We start from the raw sequence: 18998 nt of genomic DNA on the forward strand, positions 1-18998 counted from the left end.
CATCTTCAGTCATTCATTATTAAATTTTGTTTGGAATTTGCCAGTGAGGGCATTTCCATTGCTTTCCTTGGAAGAATTTTCCATTGTCTGTTTTATCTTTTTCTGTATTCTTTCTTCTGGGCTAAACCATTGAGCTGAACAGAGCATTTGTAGCAAATATAATGAGTTAGAGGTTCCCATCAGTAAGGGATGCTACATGTTATAAAACAAATTTCATGCGCCTTTACACTCACTTTGGGTAATATATTTTACAGCATATACATGTTTTGGGAACTTTGATCACGTCAAATACTTTCAGAGATAGGTTTCCTTAATGTTTTGTCTTTTTTTTTTTTCTTGGATGAGCTAACACAAAATCTAGCTGACTTGCTGTTTATGGGCTTGTGACGAAACTCCATGCCCAGGCAAGGTTCTGTGGATGTTCATGGTTTTCTGTCTAAGGATTGCAGCATCAGACCTATATTACTGGCCAAAGCATCCTCTTAGATCAGGTCTACACCATAAATTTACATCTGTATAACCACATTGCTCAGGGATGTGAAAAATCCACACCACTGAGCGACACAGTAATACCAACCTAACCCCTGGTGTAGACAGTGCTATATCAACAGAAGGGCTTCTCCCATCAACATAGTTACCACCGCTTGCAGAGATAGATTAACTATGCCACCAGGAGAAGCTCTCACATCAGCCTAGTAGTGTCTTCACTGCAGCATTTTCAGTGTAGACTTGCCCTTTGATTTAAAAAACAAACCAAAAAAAGGAGACATTGCAATATAGATTTTAAATAAAAACAACTTTAAACTGCTGCCCCACTAAAATTATATGCTGCATACTTTTTCACAAAATGAATTACTGGTTTAAAATTGCTTAGTCCTATAACTGAATTCGCCTGAGGAGTTTTTACAAAGCCTTTTCATCTGTGTGCCCTTTGTCAACTGAGATTCATGCTTAAAAAATAAAATTAAAAAAAAATCCCTTATAACTTGCCTCGGCAGAATTCTATTTTTTAATAATATGGATGAATAATATTGATGTTTATGGGTTTTTTTCAATTTTTATTGCTTTTAAATGTTCACAGTTGAGGGAAATTACGAGGGGAGGGGGTACAATCCAATCATTATTTAAAGACTATAGTCTTTGAGAGTCTAAAAGTTAAAGTTTTATAACACTTAAAGCACAAACTATCAACCTCACATGTCAAAATATACAACGCAAATATCCTTGAATCAATCTCTAATAAGGTCTCAAAGTGTATTTTCATTACATTGCCTCTCTGTGAATTTTGATTAGTATTTTTTTCATCAGTGTGTATGTGTGGGAGTGGGTGGTGAAATGGACATTTACAGATTTTTTTAAAAAAATTGCATCCTTCCAAGCGTATCTATAGCTGCTGTTCATTAAAGAGAATTTCCTCTTGTTTATCTGAAGGAAGAATTCAGACAACCAGTGTGAAGTGGTAGCTCTTACAAGATGCACCAAATATCCATGCATCAAATTCCCATTCGCTTCAGGGAAGATCTGCTCACTGAGGGCTTGCAGGATTGACCTACCATTTATATTTTATTGTTGCTTTGTTTATTCCCATTCCAGTGTAGGTAATTTTTTTAAAAGGACTTGTGAAAGACCAATGGATTGCTTGTCTATTGGATCAATTTCTCTGTCTCTATCTGTAGTATCCTGGGAGGTTTGGTGGGGGCAGATTTGGCCTTGGCTGTATGCACGAAGTTCCCTCTGGGCCAGAGTCTGTTCTTAGTTACACCCATGCTCTCCTACTGACTTCATTGTGGGTACACGGGAGTAGCTGAAGGCAGAATGTGTATCTTTCTGCTCAGCAGGAGTCATGTGTGCACACATGAGATCAGTATTTAGCCTTTAGGGCCAAGTTACTGATACGATGGAAAATGTGGAGTGCAATACTCATTAGCCAAGTATGTTAGGAATGGTTACTGCTTTTAAATACTTTGAACAGCAAAGAAATGTATGTGGACGCTTTACATGCTTTTCTAAGGTGGTGGTTCCCATCAGACCTCTTTCTTTCTTTTAACAGGGGACAATTATGGGATGGATGGGAAGGCTAAACTGCCAAATTTCACTGAGGACATCGACTGGCAAGGACTGGAAGATTTATACAGTGTGAATGAAAGTTTGTACGAATACAGATACAACTATAGACTTAGTCTGGATGACTGGACTAATTACTTGAAGGATCTAGATAGAATGTTTGCACTGCTGAACAGTTACTATGAGCAAAATAAAACAGACAAAACTAAAACTGCTCAAAACAATGGGTACGTGGATGAATCACCTATACCATTTACCTGGGGGGGCCTGACCTCTGCTGAGTCAGACGAAGACTCAAGTGGTCTGATTGCAGAAGAGCTGCAGCCTATCGTGCCAACTGACTTGGCAGCCCTAGCTTTGAGCACTGTAATTTTAAATCAAGTGAGGAAACTTGAATTAAATAATGATATTCCTGAGAAAAGTAGTTTGAATTCTGCACACTGGAGAAATCAACAAGCTGAAAAGTGGTTGGAGAATAAAGAGTTAGACAGTTTTGAAATGGATTTAAGTGGAAATGGTTTGACAGAGCTGGAGTCCAGGCATAGCTTCATTCTACAGACAGTTAGCATTCTTCAGAAAGACTCTCACCAGGACAGTGACCCAGTGGAGGATATTTTTGAAGATCAGATATACCTTCCTGTAAGTTCTGATGAACCCACTGTTCATCAAGCTGTAAATGTCTCCATCAGGGATCCAGCTATTAGGGCTCAGAAAATGGAGACTATGTTGGAAAAGATGGAACATAACTTTGAAGGAGAGACTTCACAAATCCTAAATGTAGAAGGCAGTGCCTCATCTCCCCTCTCCTTGGATTAAATCAATTTGTAAACCATATATGGTTCTCTTTATTTTTGATCAGTAAACTAGTAATGGTAATCACGACAACTGACATTCCATGTTTATTGCAGATACATTTTGCAGCTGAAATGAGCTCAAAACTGTGTGTGTGTGTGTGTGTGTGTTTATTTCATATATACACATACACATACTTGCACACTAATTTTCCATAATTGAGAAACTAGGTTCCCACAGTATTAAAAAGAAACAGTGTTAACTTTATAGTGCAGTGATGCACACATTTCCTAGACTAGTAATGATTTCCTTAAAGTTTCCTTTGAGTTACTTTTTCTGTTTCCAAAAGGTCCCACGTAAATGAATGTCTCAGTCCACCCATGCTATCTGCATAATGTATTTTTGATAAATTATTTTTAACCACTGGAATTACTTGTCACACTTTTGAGTAAAATGATATTGCACTTTTGTAATCTGTCTCCCAGACCATTTATTAATCTGATCCTTTACATGTTCTTAATTTGCTCATTGTTTCATGTAATTGTGAAATAATAACATGGGTTGACAGGAAAGAGATATTCAGCATGGATTGTGAAAACAGATTGGTCGAATATTATTTTAGCAGAAAATATTGCATGTTTTGTTGCCTTGACTTTCAGAAATTTATTTTCAGAAAGGTATAGCTAATGAATGCTCACTGTATGAGGATTTTAAAAAATTGGCTTCTTTCCCTACATATTGATACCATCAGTATTAAAAATCCATGAATTTTTCTAGATTTTTTTGATGATATCCTTACAGAGGTTTCTATGAGTAGAATATGCTTTGTCGCCATTTTTGATTTTATTAGTCTGGACAATATCTTGATATTTTCAGAATTTATTGTGATCAATTTGGGACTTTAAAATGTTTTTTTAAAGGCATTAAAGGGAATGGTAAAATCATATTAGAGTTACATATTTTAGATACAAAAGGCATATGTGGTCAGAATAGTAGGCTAGACCTATTTTGTTGTTGTAATGTGTTCTAAAGTTTTGTTTTGTTTTTTTCCTGGATTTTACCAAACATTTAATTTTTTTAAAGAATAATACAAAATTGACTTTGAAAATCTGTACTGTTGGTAACTTAATATCTATTTTAGGTTTGTTTTTTTTTTACATAGGTAGAAAATAAATAAAATAAAAAGAATCACCTCATACAGATGTATTTCCACCATGTCCAATTCACACTAAAGTTCCTTATGTTATATGTTATTTAGCTTAGTGGGTTTTTTAGTCTATTGCAAGCACTGCAGGTTAAAATTATGTTCTTTTGCTTTAAGTGTTTAAGTTGAACTATTTTAAAAGCAGATTCTTTTAGTAGGATTTTAATAATTTTAAGAAGCAGTCTCTATGATGGACTCTGTGAATATGTTAAAATTAACTCGCAATGTATCTGATGTATGTGCCATGGGCTGAATGACAGAACAAACGTATTTATGGTCATGAATGATGCTATTTGTAAATAGATTTCTAGTTATTAGGATAAAAACTGTGGTTTTTTTAAATCTTGTACAATATTTCTGTGATACTTTTATAGAACAATTCTGGCTTCAGGGAAGTCTAGAAGCAATATTTCTTGAAATAAAAGGTGTTTTACTCTACCTGCTTCAGAGAAGTCCACATCATCACGTTTTCATAGTAAAATTGCCTTTTAAAAATCATTCTAATTTAATTACATGTACTGTCTTAAGAATCCAGCCACAAATGGAGAAAAAACTTAGAAAACGTAGTTACAAATTATTCGTGGTGATTGTGACTATATCTTCCCTCCTGGAGATGCTGCAAAGTAGCTAGTGCCCAATGCAGTAAACCCTTACTCCCGTTGAGGTAAAGGAGACAAACGGCATGATTAATGGTTGCCCACAGGCATAAAGGTTTGCAGAATCAAGCCCCTTTGTGTCCTCTCTTTTTCCCCACCCATTCCAGTGATGTCCTCCTATAATTTACATTTGTCTCTACCCCACGTAGAGTAACCTTCATTTCAGGCTCCATCCTGGTCAAGGCTGGGAATGGGTCGTTTAAGGAGCATGGAGCACATCATGCCATCGTGAAGAAGGAGTTTTGCTGGTAGCCTCACCTTTCCTTTATGCTATTCTTGCACAATGATGTTTCTTTGGTGATGAGGGTGGACCTATCTTTTATAGGAGCTTAGTTAAACTACTCTTGATCAACCAGTAGATGTCACTCTAGAGCAGTACACTCTCACTCCTGCCAGAGAGTGGATTGCTCAGCATACATTGCTGGAGTGCTCTCAGCCTTTGCCAAGATCATCCCACCTTACTGATTTTTAAAGTCACAACCATGCCCTTGATAGTGCCAGATAGTAAAAATCTACAGGACAGTTTTAGTAACGTGCAAGGGATCCATGTGGATTTTTTTTTCTTTCTATTCTTTATATATATTTAAAAACTGCAGGACTCTTACTTTGCAACTGAAATGGAAAGTGACCTCTGAATATTGATTCATCGTTTTCTGCTGCCTCTGTGCAATTAAAACTATTAATTTTTTACTTAATTTGCTTCCACCGTGCGCACGTGAGGCTGAATCTACTTACTACCCCTTGCTGGCTGGAAGCATGATTCTGCCCCCCTTGCTCACTTTCAGTAGCACCTGACTTTGTAAGTTCTCACTGAAATCAGGGGAAATAAGATACTTCTCAAGGGTGACAGAATCAAGCCCTGAATCAACAAGAATTCATGGAAATGTTTTGGGCCATTTAGCAAACACCGAACAAAGGGGCAGTGTCATATCAAGGAGCCAAGTTCCAGCAGTATTTGAAGAATTTTTACCCCTTTTGTGGAAGTTCCTCCAGTGTGAGGGCTCGATTCTGAAGCTGGTGAGGGGAAATACAGTTTGCACAGCATACAGCTCTTTTTCTGATCTGGAAGGTCTGTGTGGGTCAGTCTGGCTCTGAACAGGATTTCCATACATGTATTGCCAACTAATGACAATCGTCACTTATATCTGTGCTTATATGTAGGCCTATATTGGTGGGGTTTCATCTTTATTCTTTAATTTGGGCTCTAATATCCCTTAAAGCAAAGACTTTTGCGTTCAGGAATAGTCAACCGTTTCCCTCTTAAAACATCTAAGTAGTCCAAAGTTTCAGTTTAGTGGGCATTAACCTCATAACCAGACAAAGGCTGTATGAAGAGCTGGCTGATCGTAACTTTCAGGCTAAATTGTCCTTATAAATGTAGTGGATTTGTCACAAAATGGTTATTTTTTAAAAATATAAATATATGCCAACCAATTGCTAGATGTATGTTACGGTATGTTTCAAAAAAAGCTTTTTTTTCTCCGTTCCCCCTCCCACGCCCCCCAAGCAAAATGTTGCACTGTAATAATCATCTTCACTGTTCGTGACAATTCCTTTGGGCCCAGTCTATTGAAGGCAATGGATATTTTGTCATTGATTTCAGTGTGATCAGGATTTGGCCCTAAGAGGCTGATCCCAGTGCCCACTGAAATCAATGGAAGGCTCTGCATTGACTGCAATATGCATACAAGTGGGCCTTAACTGAATCCAGATCTTCCATAATCAACTGATGTGCACAGCCCTGCACACCAACTTACACACACACACACAAAGATTTTTTTTGTCATAAAGAAAACACGCTTGATATGCTATTTTTATTTTCAAATATCAAGTATTCAAGGGTTTGCTTGTAAACACATGTTTACAATAGATGTTGACAATAAATGTCATTAACCACAGTGTGTTATAGATCATGAATATTATTCTAAGTTCTACTGAGAAATATCAATAAAAGGACCTTAAGGTATGCAAAAACAAATGCACCTAACAATTAGTCCCTCTCTTTTACCACAAGCACACTACCCACACACTCTCTCACACACACACACTACAAATGACCTAACACCAGTTTATTCAATATAACACTGTTAAACTAAACAATTACAGGCCAGTGTGCCCATTCCATGCTCCTAAACCACTACCTAGATTTTTTTGGGGTGGGGGGAGGTATGCATTTTGGGTCAGCTCCTATTGAAGTCAATGGCAAAACTCCCATTTACTCCAGTGGAGAGAGGAGCAGACCTTTATGAGGAATGCCCACTATAACAGTGATTTCAACTTGCATTTCTGCACGAAAACTGAGTTTATAAGTTTCTGTGCAACTTTTTGGTTTAATACAGCCCTGCGATAATTTTTGTTTTTAAAAAAATTTTCTTCTAGGAGGTAACATTTCTGTTGCCTTGCTCTCAGGCGCACATCTTGATACGTCAGCTCAATGATCCCCTTTGATCTCCTAGCCCAGTTAAGTCCATATACAGTAAGACAGAAAAGGTATTACCTTTCAAAGTTCAAATTCTGTCTCCATAGAAACAAATCACAAAATACCTGGAGTGAATTTCAACTGGCTGAATTGGGCCCTTGACTTTGGCTCTTCATTTTGGTATTTTATAGAGGAATATTATTAATGGGACAAATTCAGGTACCTTAACTTTAGTTTAAATTCTCATTGACTGCAGTAGGAATTTTGCTGAGTTAGGGATCCCCAGAATTTGGCCCAATCTTTTAATTCATTGAAACCTTACTTTGAACAGCTGTTTAGCAGTATTCCATAAAGATATATTAAAACAGATAATGTTCTACTGGAAATTAGTCATACACTGAGTTTCTACAGGTTATATAGTTTTACATTAGTACTTTCGCTGTTAATGCGAGACCAAATCCCGTAGTGCAAGCAATATTCCCACTGAAAAACTAAGTAAAGCCCGTAGGATTTGGCCCACTGGTAATTATGATCTTTGCAGGAACATTTCCAGATTTTCAAAATGAAAGCACATGCCGTTACATAAATGAAATTTTTTGAATGCCAGGTAAGTCATGGTGAACATGCATCATAAAATACTTCGATAACAACTAGCACCATGGCATGCTTTAGCTATTCATCCAGAGCAGATCAAGGATGTTAGACAGAAGGGTCTTCATTCTTCCTAGAACGAAAAACATTTTGGACACTTCTTTTTTCAGGCATACTCGAACACAGAGGCTTTTTACCCATCCCATCACATGAACAGTAGCTTGTGGGAGGAAATCTGGTGACAAGTTGTTTGAAGTGTGGGAAAAATAATAATACAATATAAACAACGGATTATACAATGATCTTAAAGGTAGAGATAAGCCTGAACTAAAGAGCCTAAATTCAATAACCCTCACATTTTGGGACAGTTTGGACTGAGGTCTGAACTTTGACGGTCAGACCCATCTTCATTTATAAGGTGACCTGTAAATTAACAGAAAACAGCTTATATGTATAATGAGAGGCTTGTAGATGTTTGCAATATGATGATTCATCTTACTGACTACAGTTAGCCGCAGTACATATTTACAGAAATGTTGGCTGTCTACCTGTATGTGTACAATCTATTCTATGGAAATGTTTATATTTAACCATTACAAATTGCTGTATGGCATAAAAAACACTAATTCCCTATTGAAGAATGAAGCCAATGAAGTGGACTGTCCAATTCTGAACATTTTAAAGGGACGATGTTAAGCAGTTCAAGCCCAACAGGTAACGTACCTTAAGTGTTGTAACCCGGTAGGGTTAAATCAGATACACTTCGGGAACATGGAAACCAATCCTGCATTCCTCTCAGGCAAATCTCCCACAGTGGGAGTTCTGCCTACCTGATGTGAATAGGCTTGAATTTATTATTTGCAATGCTGGTGCACAAAGTAGCAGATCAGAGTTAAAATGACTCCCCCTAACTCCATTAGAAATAAATAAACTCTTGGAAATGGACAAGGCTAAACTTGGGAGGAAAATATTCTGTGTCAAATTATAAAGACACTATTACAAACTGGAGAGGAAATAGCATACAAACTCTAAGTAAGAACCCAATAATGTTACTTTGACTCCCACTTATTCAGCTGGTTTTTAAACACTTTAATTTTCTTAAGTTTCCAGCTTGTGGAGGTTACAGTATCCTCTTTAATAATAATAGGCTGATGTAAATGACTTCAATGGAGCTACATCACCTTACAACAGCTGAAGGTCTGACCCTCAAAACTCTACAATAGGAGACCTTGGGCCTGGTTCACCATTGCCTCACCCCAGTTTTACCCTGGCAAGGAGCCCAGTACCATTTGCAAGGTGCTGCCCAGCCTCTGTGCTCACTGACGTCAGTGGGAGCAGAGAGGACGCTACACCGTGCTCCAACAGCATATTGAAGATTTGTAATTTTGAATACTGAAGAACACATTCTTGGCTGGATCTGACCCTATGCTATTAAATTAATCAAGACTCATAGATTCTAAGGCCAGAAGGGACCATTTTGATCATCTAGTCTGACTTCCTGTATAACACAGGCCAGAGAATTTCACCAAGTGGCTCCTGCATCAAGCCCATAACTTTTGGTTGAGCTACAGCACATCTTTTAGAAAGCCATCCGTCTTGATGTAAAGACTTCTAGTGGCAGCAAATCCACCACATCCCTAGGTAAGTTGTTAATTACCCTCACTGTTAAAAACATATACCTTATTTGTAGTCTGAACTATTCTAAAAATTAAATTAGGCTCAAAATAAATGTTAATATCCAAAGAATAACAAGAGGTGAATTAAAGGGAGAAGAGCTATCTGACCTAAAGGGCACAAGAACAAATGGGTATAAACTGGCCATGAATCCATTTATGCTGGAAAGCACAAGGTTTCTAACCACCAGAGGAGTGAGGTTTGATAACAGTAGTGGGGTAAGAATCCTAACTAGGTTTAAATATGGAGTTTGATAAATTTATGAATGGGATTATATTATGATGATGCCTGCAATAGCAGGAGACTGGACTTGATGACCCAGGAGGTCTCTTCCAGTTCTATATCCTAGGTTCCTAGTACTGCACTGCTAATTAAAGTCACTGATACTTACATAATGAGCGATGTAACAGTTTTCTGTACATTTTCTGCCACAGAGATCGTCATAAGAGGCACAACAGTCATATAAACTAATCAAGACATTCTGGAATAAATGGAGTCAACATTTCAACCACAATCTGAGGCCAGCATGGTGAGTAACTTCAAATGCCAGTCAGAGAAGGAGGAAGCTGGCAAGAGAGGAAAATCTATACTCTACAGACCAAATCCTGAGACTACTGAAGCCCATGGAAATTTTGCCATTAACGTTAATTAAAACAGGATTTGGCCCTATCTGACTTAGTCAATTTGTTCTAGTTGTAACTTTTAAAAAAATTTCTCTGAAATTCCTAAACCCTCATCAAAATTGTTTATATCTATTGAGAAATAATTCTTTCTACTGTATGGGTAGGTCTATACTTACCTCCGGGTCCGGCGGTAAGCAATTGATCTTCTGGAATCGATCCCAGAAGTGCTCGCCATCGATGCCGGTACTCCTGCTCCGCGAGAGGAGTACGCGGAGTCGACGGGGGAGCCTGCCTAATGCGTCTGGACCCACGGTAAGTTCGAACTAAGGTACTTCGACTTCAGCTACGTTATTCACGTAGCTGAAGTTGCGTATCTTAGTTCGAAGTGGGGGGTTAGTGTGGACCAGGCCTATGTGTCATGGCTTCTACCCGCATGCTTCTCACCAACCAAATTTCACAAAGGACACGATCCCCTCCTCTATTCTCAAAGGCTCTGAGACATGCACCTGCAAATAGAATACAACACTGGCTTCTTATCATAACCTTCCACCTGACAGATCACTAAATGTCAGCAACAGCCAGTTGTATTGCCCCCAGTTTAAGACTGTGGATGAGGAATTAGTACAGGAAGCAGATAAAAATCAAACAGTCTCTTGAAGACTCAATCAAGTGGGAAAACTCACTAAAACATTTTGAATAATCAAATGCCAGAACATGCCGTGTGGGTCCTTGAACGGAGGTGCCTTCTGTGCCTAGATCTGCTGCTGGAAGAGGTCAGCTGACTCTTCCATTTCCCCGACACCTCACAGAGAGCTTTAAATGAAGATGGGGGGCCAGACATGGAGCAAACTCCCCTTTGCATTCAGTTTGAGGTCTGGGTGAAATGGTAGCAGTGCAGTCCCAAAATGCAGCTACCCAAACTCTTTGGGTATTTTCACTTAGTGGAAAACCAGAACAATTTGTTTAAAAAGATCTGCATGCATTTGCAAAGGACAGCCAAGCATTTCCTAAGGACAGCCAAGCAGTTCCTGGCAAACTAAACCTGGATACTGTGTTTTCTGAGAAAAGTATGGATTTGAAGTTAGTAAAGTAGTAGCCACCTATAGTGGATAACTGCATAGGTAGTTACAGAAATATGCATCTACTTGTTATAGTCTCTATGGGGTTGATTATCATGTCTTAATGTTATTACAAATTAATACTGTAGATTTTCACACTGAGTTATACTTTCATACCCTGTGTACTACACTGAATAATACTACATCCTATCAAATTAAAATAAATGTACATTTTAATAGGACAAGGATACCATGTCTTAGAATTTGAAAACTTTACCTGCTATATAACTTTTATATGGCTTAATATGTTATCAACAGTACTTTAAACAGTTATGTCCATTTTTAAATCTTATATCTGTCTTAAAATAGCCCCATTCCAAGTTCAGTTGGATTAAAGACTTTGAAAGCAAAATTAACATGCTGCATCAACAATTATCCAGATAAGTTGCATAGTTTAGACACGCTCAGTTGTGCTTTGTAGCAGAACTCACAGTAATTACTCACCTCTATGAACCGATTAGTGGATGCAAAATTGATGATCCCTTTAAACATTTTCTTAAAGTCTTGGAATCAATGAGATGCATTTCTGTCACCCTTCCATTAATTTCCACCATTTAGAATACCTCACCCTTATTTTGACACTAGATCAGAGCATGGACATTTAATGGACACACCTGAAGTAATTACAAACACATATTTTTTAAAACTCCATTATCTGGAGGGGCGAAATAAGAACTTGGGTCATTTTGAGGTATCCAGCCCTCAAGTTATGCTATTGATGTTTGCTTTAAGTTTTGTTGGTTTATCATGTGACGTGTAGATTAAAAAAGAAGGCACGGGTGTTTCACAAGGCGCCATATTTAAATCAACCAACAAAACTGAATTTTACATTTTCAAACCTGGGGTCTATATTTCAGCAGTGACTTCCTCCAATGCATTTTCAGTTGAGGAATTTATTGCTTCTGAAAAGGGGCCAGGATATGTCTGTGCTATGTAATTCATTCCTTGTGCCAGACAGACGTCTTCAGTGTGCTCCCCTCGAGCACTGAAAGTAGGGCAGGATCTAGTCCGTGCATAGTTTTGTTGAGGTCCAGCATTGCCAACCATCTCGCTCACTGTGTTTACAGGTGAGGCCCTCCATCTTTGCCTCTGCAGCTGATCTTCTTTATATTTAATGGAATACCAGGCCAGAAAAATAAAAAAGAATCCCACAAATTTGAGACCAGCTGCCAATCCAAAGTAAACGAAGCGAAATGAAGTTACATCGTATTCCCAACAAGATCCTTGCACACCACAATCCTGTTGCCAAAGCATGCACGTGGTGTCAATAACAGCCCCAAAATAAATTGGAGTAGGAATGTAAGCTGTAGTAACAAAACATAATAATTAGTGGTGAATGCTTAGAAAACTTTAAGAAACTAGGTACGATGCAATACCCAAGCTTTATGGTGCAGTGCAGCCACACCCTAAGTTTACATGGCTCTTTAGTCATGGCCACTGTGTATCATGATGGAATTTTTTTTTCCCCACAAGACCCATCAGTTAGCCTCCATGTCCCACTTCTAGTGATAAAATATGGAGCCCAATCTTTTAAAAAATATATTTTCACTATGCAGATGTTACCATCTTCACCACGGCATCTCCATCTTATGGTTAGCCAGTGCTCCTGCACTTAATGGTTGTCTACCATAGATTTCTTTTGTTAGACGGTGACACCTCAATCCCACTCCTATCGAAGTCAATGGCTCCACTGACTTTGATGGATACTGGATCAGGCCCTTGACCCTTTGAGAGAGACCATGTTTCAGTTTGTTCAGCTGCAACACAATGGCACTCACCCAATAAAAAATAATAATTGCATTAGTCTGAATACTTCCCTGCAAGCAATTTCTTCACAAATGTGTGAGGCTCTTTGCCTCCTAAGGGGAGAAACTATTTATGACCTTCTATTCTGCTTGGGCTCCTAACTGTTTTTATTTGAGAACCTGACATGTAACATTCACATTAATAGTGTGAATGATGTCTTATAGAAGCTTTTTGGTTCCTGCATGCAAACAAGGGTATGCCATGCCACAGCCTAGCAGAGGCATGGCCAGGGAATGTTGGTATGATTTCTGCTCCCCTGTGTTCTCGAAATTGTCACAACTGGAAGATTGGCCCACTGATCTTCCCAAAATTACATTTTACCCCTAAAACCATGCAAATAGCATCTTTTAGGAAACGTGAACAATGTGAAAGCAGTAAGGCCTTAATACCGTAAGATTCCTTACAGGAATTACCCAGTAGAACTGAGCAAAATATTAAAGCATGAAACACAAGTAGCTGCCCTTATGAAAAATGACATAGAACAGAATTATTATTTTCAAATTGTCCCTTTGAAGAGAGATTCTCTTCCATGGAAACAGGCTTCAATTTCACCAGGCTGCTACCAGTGCAGTTGGTCCAGTTTAAGTGCTCATTCTTTGTCCTAGAAACGTGATTCACATTTTACAACAGGTCATAACAATCCTCTTCAAACAAAATTGCGCCGTTAGTGATTAGATGGAATGAACCGGCCTTCTCCTCTCATTCTTCATTATAAATAACCATTACTGCACTATTCACATTTTTGCAGTATCTGTACACCTAAAGTGCTTTGGATAGGCAAGTTCTGACTACTTCAGAAGCTTGATAGGAATATCTTTGTGTAAATAATAACCTAACAAGCTTTCTTTCTGCTTTGAAGAAGACTAATTAGGAATTAGTCATTAAAATACAAACGTGTCTTGTCTTAGAAAGAGGAGAACTGGTTTCTGGGAAGGCAATTTTTTAGTGTCTGAAGAAAACAAAAATACCAGTTTAAAAAAAAATCTCATGACAAATTCCATTTAGGAAAAATATTAAAATCTGGACTGGGTCTATAGGGTGAGCTGCATTGTTTGATATTCATAGACAGCTGTTTGTGTGGAAGAGCACATGAAATCAGAAGCTTTCACTGCTGGGATGGCCAATTAGGGTTGCCAATCCTCCAGGATTGGCCTGGAGTCTCCAGGAATTAAAGATTAATCTTTAATTGATGAGTATGTCATGTGATGAAATCTCCAGGCATATATCCAACCAAAATTGGCAACCCTATGGACAATGCAGAAAATGGGGTTGTGGTTCTTAATGTAGTAAATAGAGGTGTCCAGGAATGCTTTCGACACATGTTTTTTCATTGGGAAATGCTGATTCATCAAAACCAAAACATCTTGTGTTAAAGGGTCACTTTCAACAAATTTCACATTTCACAAACAAACATTTTGAAATTGTCAATACATCCTGGCTTGATATTTTTAAAACAAAAAGTTTCATTTTTCAGTTTGAAATTACTTTTTGTTTTGAAATGTAAGTTAATCTATCAGAAATAAAATGTGAATAAAAGTCAAAATCTAAATACAACATTTTCATTCACCTGATCCAAATTTTGGGGGAGATTTTTGGTTTGTGAAAATGTACAAGATTTTAACAGTATGACCTGATTCAGATGGTAAAGCTTTCAAAACCTCTAAAAGTCTTGTGGGATGGGAAAACTATTTTCTACTCAGCTCTAGGGATACATACGGAGCCTTCACGTGTAAATAGTGCAACAGACAAATAAGGACTATGGAATTTTAATGCCTGTTTTGCCTGAAAAGTTTTGAATAATGTACTGCAAAGGAAGCAACAGCACAGAGAGAAAAAATGAAGCCATTCACCCTGGGTCCCAACGACAATTCTCCAAGAGCTAATACTGGAAATTATTCGGTAGAACAGGCCAGAAAATGGTATTTTCTTTGGTAGGGGAAGAGAAGGGATTCAAAATAAACAAAAAGCTTTGCTTCCCCTCCCCCCATTTTACGTGAATGGAATTTTTCCAGTTTTTCAATGAAAAATAATTTCTCAAAAAATGTTTACCATTCAAAAATTAACTGACTTTTCTGTGAACATTTTTGCATAGAAAAAAAGGCTACTTTTCATATAAAAAAAAAGTTTTGGTGGAAAAGTTTCAACCAGCTGCACTATTTAGCTAATAAAATTATCTAGGAAAGGCTAGGGACCAAGTAACACAAAGAAAAGGCTGCTCAACAAAGGGAGCTGTTGAAATTCCCACGGAAATTCCCAATTAAAAATATATCCACTATAATCTGTTTCAGACTAAAACTGCTTCTTTAGGGAAGTGTTGAAGGGATCAGAGCTTAAAACTGCTGGTAGAAAACTGCGGCTAAAAATGGTGTAAAATCCAGTTGCTTATTTTCTGTCACTCTGGGTGTCTTTGTCTCCATGGTGCTGGTTGGCCACTACAGTACAATGTGGTTTGTATAAACTAATGTGGTGTAAAAAAAAAATAGTAACAAAACATAAACATCAAATAACCTCTCTGTTGCTAGGTTAAATGGTGATTTTGGGCCCATACTGCTATTCACTGGTGGAATTTCACTGCTTTATAGAATATTTATGGAGAATTTTGTGAGGATTTTGCAAATAGTGTTGTTCAGGGAGCTGTTAGTGCTTACAATTGCTATAGGACTTACCAAGAGTTCGTAATAAAACAAATTGCATTCCTAGTGCAAAAGGCCGCTCGCCATCTTCCACAGACCTAGCAGGGAAAGAGAATATCTTCTGAAGAGACAGTCTCAACAAATAATCTTTTTAGAATGTTTTGGCTGTACTGTCCTGGTCTTCTCCAGCTGTAATAAACATCAGCTAAAATTTCTTCAGTTTATTTGGTAATGAGGATAAAACCTATTGATAGTAACAAAGAGCCAAACTGTGCTGTCCTTAGCCAGGAAAAAAAATCTCATAAACCTGAATGGGAGTCTTGAGTAAGGATTGAATAAGGACTGCAGAATTTAGCCCATAGCTGTTAGGAAGGTCCTCAACACAATTATACAGTAGCTCATGGTTTCTGGTAATTCTTCCCAGACAATCTAATCAATGGAACTTTTCTCAGTGAGTGCATAACTAAGCTAGGTCAGGAAACGTACCAGTAGAAGCATACAACAGATTGACCAAGGCCCTAATCCAACACCACTGAAGCCAATGAGAGCTTTTCTATTGGCTTCAGTGGGAAAAGGATCAGGTCTTTAAAATATCAGACTACAAAGCAGCAATGTATCTGTGGCATCGCTTATATATAATTACAGTAAACCACAGAATTTCCCTCTAGACTGTTTAAATATTTTGAAATACTATAAATTAGGACAATTAGCCAAGTCTTCACATAGTCTGACAGGTTAAATAACAGCCCAGTGTAGCCACACATTTACTATATATTTTGCACATGTGCATGTGCACACACACACACTATCTCTCTCTCTCTCTCTCTCTCTCAAAAGAACACTACGTTTGTAAAGACAAGAGCCAAATACGTAGGAAATGCCAGAATTAAGGTACCCTGTGTAATCTTAATTGGGGTCTCTTGTGCATATACATTATGACGCAGTCTTTAATTACATAACTCTTTTACCGTCCCATGCCAGAGACAGTTTTAAAACTGACGTTTTGTTAAACTTAGTATCTAAAAATGAACATGCACAACTAACATGAGTCCCACTGCCACTGAGTCCTTTCAGCACACAGTAAACTCAGCTGCTGCCACCAGAACTGTCCCCTTTGACTGCTTGAGCAGACCGTCAATCCTCAGATGGACAAAGTGCAGGGAAATCTAACCCTGACATTCTCTTGTGAGTGCAACAGTCACATACGCTTTTTATTCCACAGGACCCCAGCATCCTTCATTACACAGGCTCTGTCATGCTCACTTAATGAGAGCTGTGCAATGTTCTCTTTTCTCCTTGTTAGTCAATGTGTGTCCTCTCCCCCGCCCCGCAACCAATGCCTTATTTACTGCACACTATTCAAACCCTGCTCTGAAAACCGAAGTGTTCATTTCCTCATGGCCATTTCTATGGCGTTCAACGCAATGAGATGAGCAGCTATTAGCCCCATTTTACAAATGGGGAGTCGAGCCATCGATATATATAAAGGTGAAAAGTAGCCACTATTTTTGAGGCCCAGACTCCTAGGGCCTGATTTTTCAGCGTACTTATAACATGTCATATGTTCAAAGCATAGCTCCCACTGATTTCAGCTGAAGCGCTGAGTGCTCAGCATTTCTGCAGATCAGACCCCCCCAGGGTCTCAAATAAGGGATCAAAAAAATGCAGAACACACAATTAGGCCTTGATTAACTAAGGGCACTGAGGTCTTGTACTGCAGCGCATTGTAACACCTAACACTTAGGCAGCTGACCACTCAGTGCACTTCATAACCCTGAGTTTGGCACTCAGGCTACCTATACAATGAACAGGGAGCGAGTGAGAGAGACCAAGAATGGTATTCACAAAAGCCACTCCACCAAGTGGGGAGCTGGCTAAGCTAGCCAACAAGAGACACCAAGCAAACGGGTCCTGCGCCCTGCCCCTCAAAGAGCTTTAAGTGCCTAACTCCAGGCTGGAAGGAGGCACCTATGCAGAGGCAGCCGAGCCTTCCCAAAAGTGTGGGGAGGGGAGCAGGGTCTCCCTCCATGGCGACACCCCAGCCCCGCCTCTTCCCACCCAAGTCCCCGCCCCCCCTGGAAGCCGGACTGGGACAGGGACCCCTCCACCTGCCGGGGGTATGTGTGTGTGAGTGCAGTCCCCGACTCATATCCCCACCCCACTCCAGGCCCCTGCCCAGGGCAGGTGGAGGATCCGTTGCTCCCCACAGCTTCCCATGCAGCTCTTACCCCGCCCCAGCTCCAGCCAGCCGGCAGGGTTTTAGAGCTGCAGCCCGGCCATGGTAAGAGCCACCTGGGTAGCTGTGAGGAGCTGCGGACCCTCCACCGGCCCTGGGCCAGGGCCCTGGGGGGGCAGGGACATAGGCCAGGGATTACTCTTAGCCCCACCCCCACCCCAGGCAGGTGGAGGGGCCTGGGCTACCCACAGCTTTCAGCCTGGCCTGGGGAGGCAGGACCTTGGGGGAAAGAGGCGGGGCGGGGGCCCTGGCAAAAAGTGGAGGGGACAGGCCTCAAAAATGGGAGGGGCCATGGCCCCCTACCCCCGCCCTGTTCCACCGCCCCTGCACATAGCACTCCTTGAGATTCACAGTCATGAACCTGAGCCTGGAGTTAGGCACCTAAGCACCATTTCTTGTAAGAAAGGCAGCAGTACACACCTAACGCCATGCAAAGGTTTGGTGGGGGGGGGAGGATAACTTTTATCCCAGTGGTTAAGGCACTTTCTTGGAATGTGGACGCCCCAGGTTCTATTCCTCTCTTGATGAGGTGAAAAGCTTTGAACAGCCATCTCTCACCTCTCCAGTGTGTTCCCTCCCCAGAGGACTACAGAATCATTCGCTCATTAATTATGCACCTCAGAACAGTTTCAACAGGAGACCTGAGAGAGCACCCCATCAAAATATCCCACAGCCCATGGGTGAGGGCATGCATGTGAGAGATGGGAGACCCCTGTTCAAATCCCTTTGCGTAATCAGGCACAAAGAAGCATTGACGGGGAGTGCACTAGCAATGGGCTAACGGTTGTAAGGGAGGCCACTGCCCCCTGCAACGCATTGCATGGAGTGAGCTGTGCTGGATTTGATCCTGCAGGCAAGATAGTGCGGGCAGGGCCATGCCTAGTTTGAGAGTCCTGCCGGGTCTTAGGCATGGGACTGGCATCCTGGGGCCTGCCTGAGGGAGCCCTACACATGCCCAGTGGCAGAAACTTAAGTCCTAGAGAACTTTTAAAGTGATAATTTAAACACGTAAGGAATTTAGTCGCCTCCTGAGTTGGGCAGCAGCTGAGCAGGGATTTTGTGACTGTCAGTGGTGCCTAAATCCAACAGTGGGAGTTAGGTGCCTAAGTTCCTTTGTGACTCTGGCTTTTGGTGGCCACCTCTGAGAACTTTGGCACATGTGACTTCAGAGTTGCCAATTCT

At 39.9% G+C, this 18998-nt stretch overlaps 2 protein-coding genes across 8 annotated transcripts in view; one reads left to right on the forward strand and one right to left on the reverse strand.

Annotated features, from left to right (window-relative positions):
- The window catches only part of SULF1 (sulfatase 1), a 168905-nt gene extending 164407 nt beyond the window's left edge, over window positions 1-4498 (forward strand). For all 6 annotated transcript variants that reach the window (XM_024102807.3, XM_065582119.1, XM_065582118.1 and 3 more), the window contains one exon: window positions 2051-4498. In XM_024102807.3, coding sequence (XP_023958575.2) covers window positions 2051-2880 — 830 coding nt within the window. In that variant the 3' untranslated portion in view covers window positions 2881-4498. The remainder of the gene's footprint in view (window positions 1-2050) is intronic.
- A 2013-nt stretch (window positions 4499-6511) lies between these two features.
- SLCO5A1 (solute carrier organic anion transporter family member 5A1) overlaps window positions 6512-18998 on the reverse strand; it is a 128829-nt gene continuing 116342 nt past the window's right edge. For both annotated transcript variants that reach the window (XM_005309787.3, XM_024102819.3), the window contains exons 9-10: window positions 15614-15678; window positions 6512-12445 (exon numbers count right to left, since the gene is read on the reverse strand). In XM_005309787.3, coding sequence (XP_005309844.2) covers window positions 11988-12445; window positions 15614-15678 — 523 coding nt within the window. In that variant the 3' untranslated portion in view covers window positions 6512-11987. The remainder of the gene's footprint in view (window positions 12446-15613; window positions 15679-18998) is intronic.

Source organism: Chrysemys picta, chromosome 2, assembly GCF_011386835.1.
Source record: "Chrysemys picta bellii isolate R12L10 chromosome 2, ASM1138683v2, whole genome shotgun sequence".
In the NCBI taxonomy this organism is placed as follows: domain Eukaryota; kingdom Metazoa; phylum Chordata; order Testudines; family Emydidae; genus Chrysemys; species Chrysemys picta.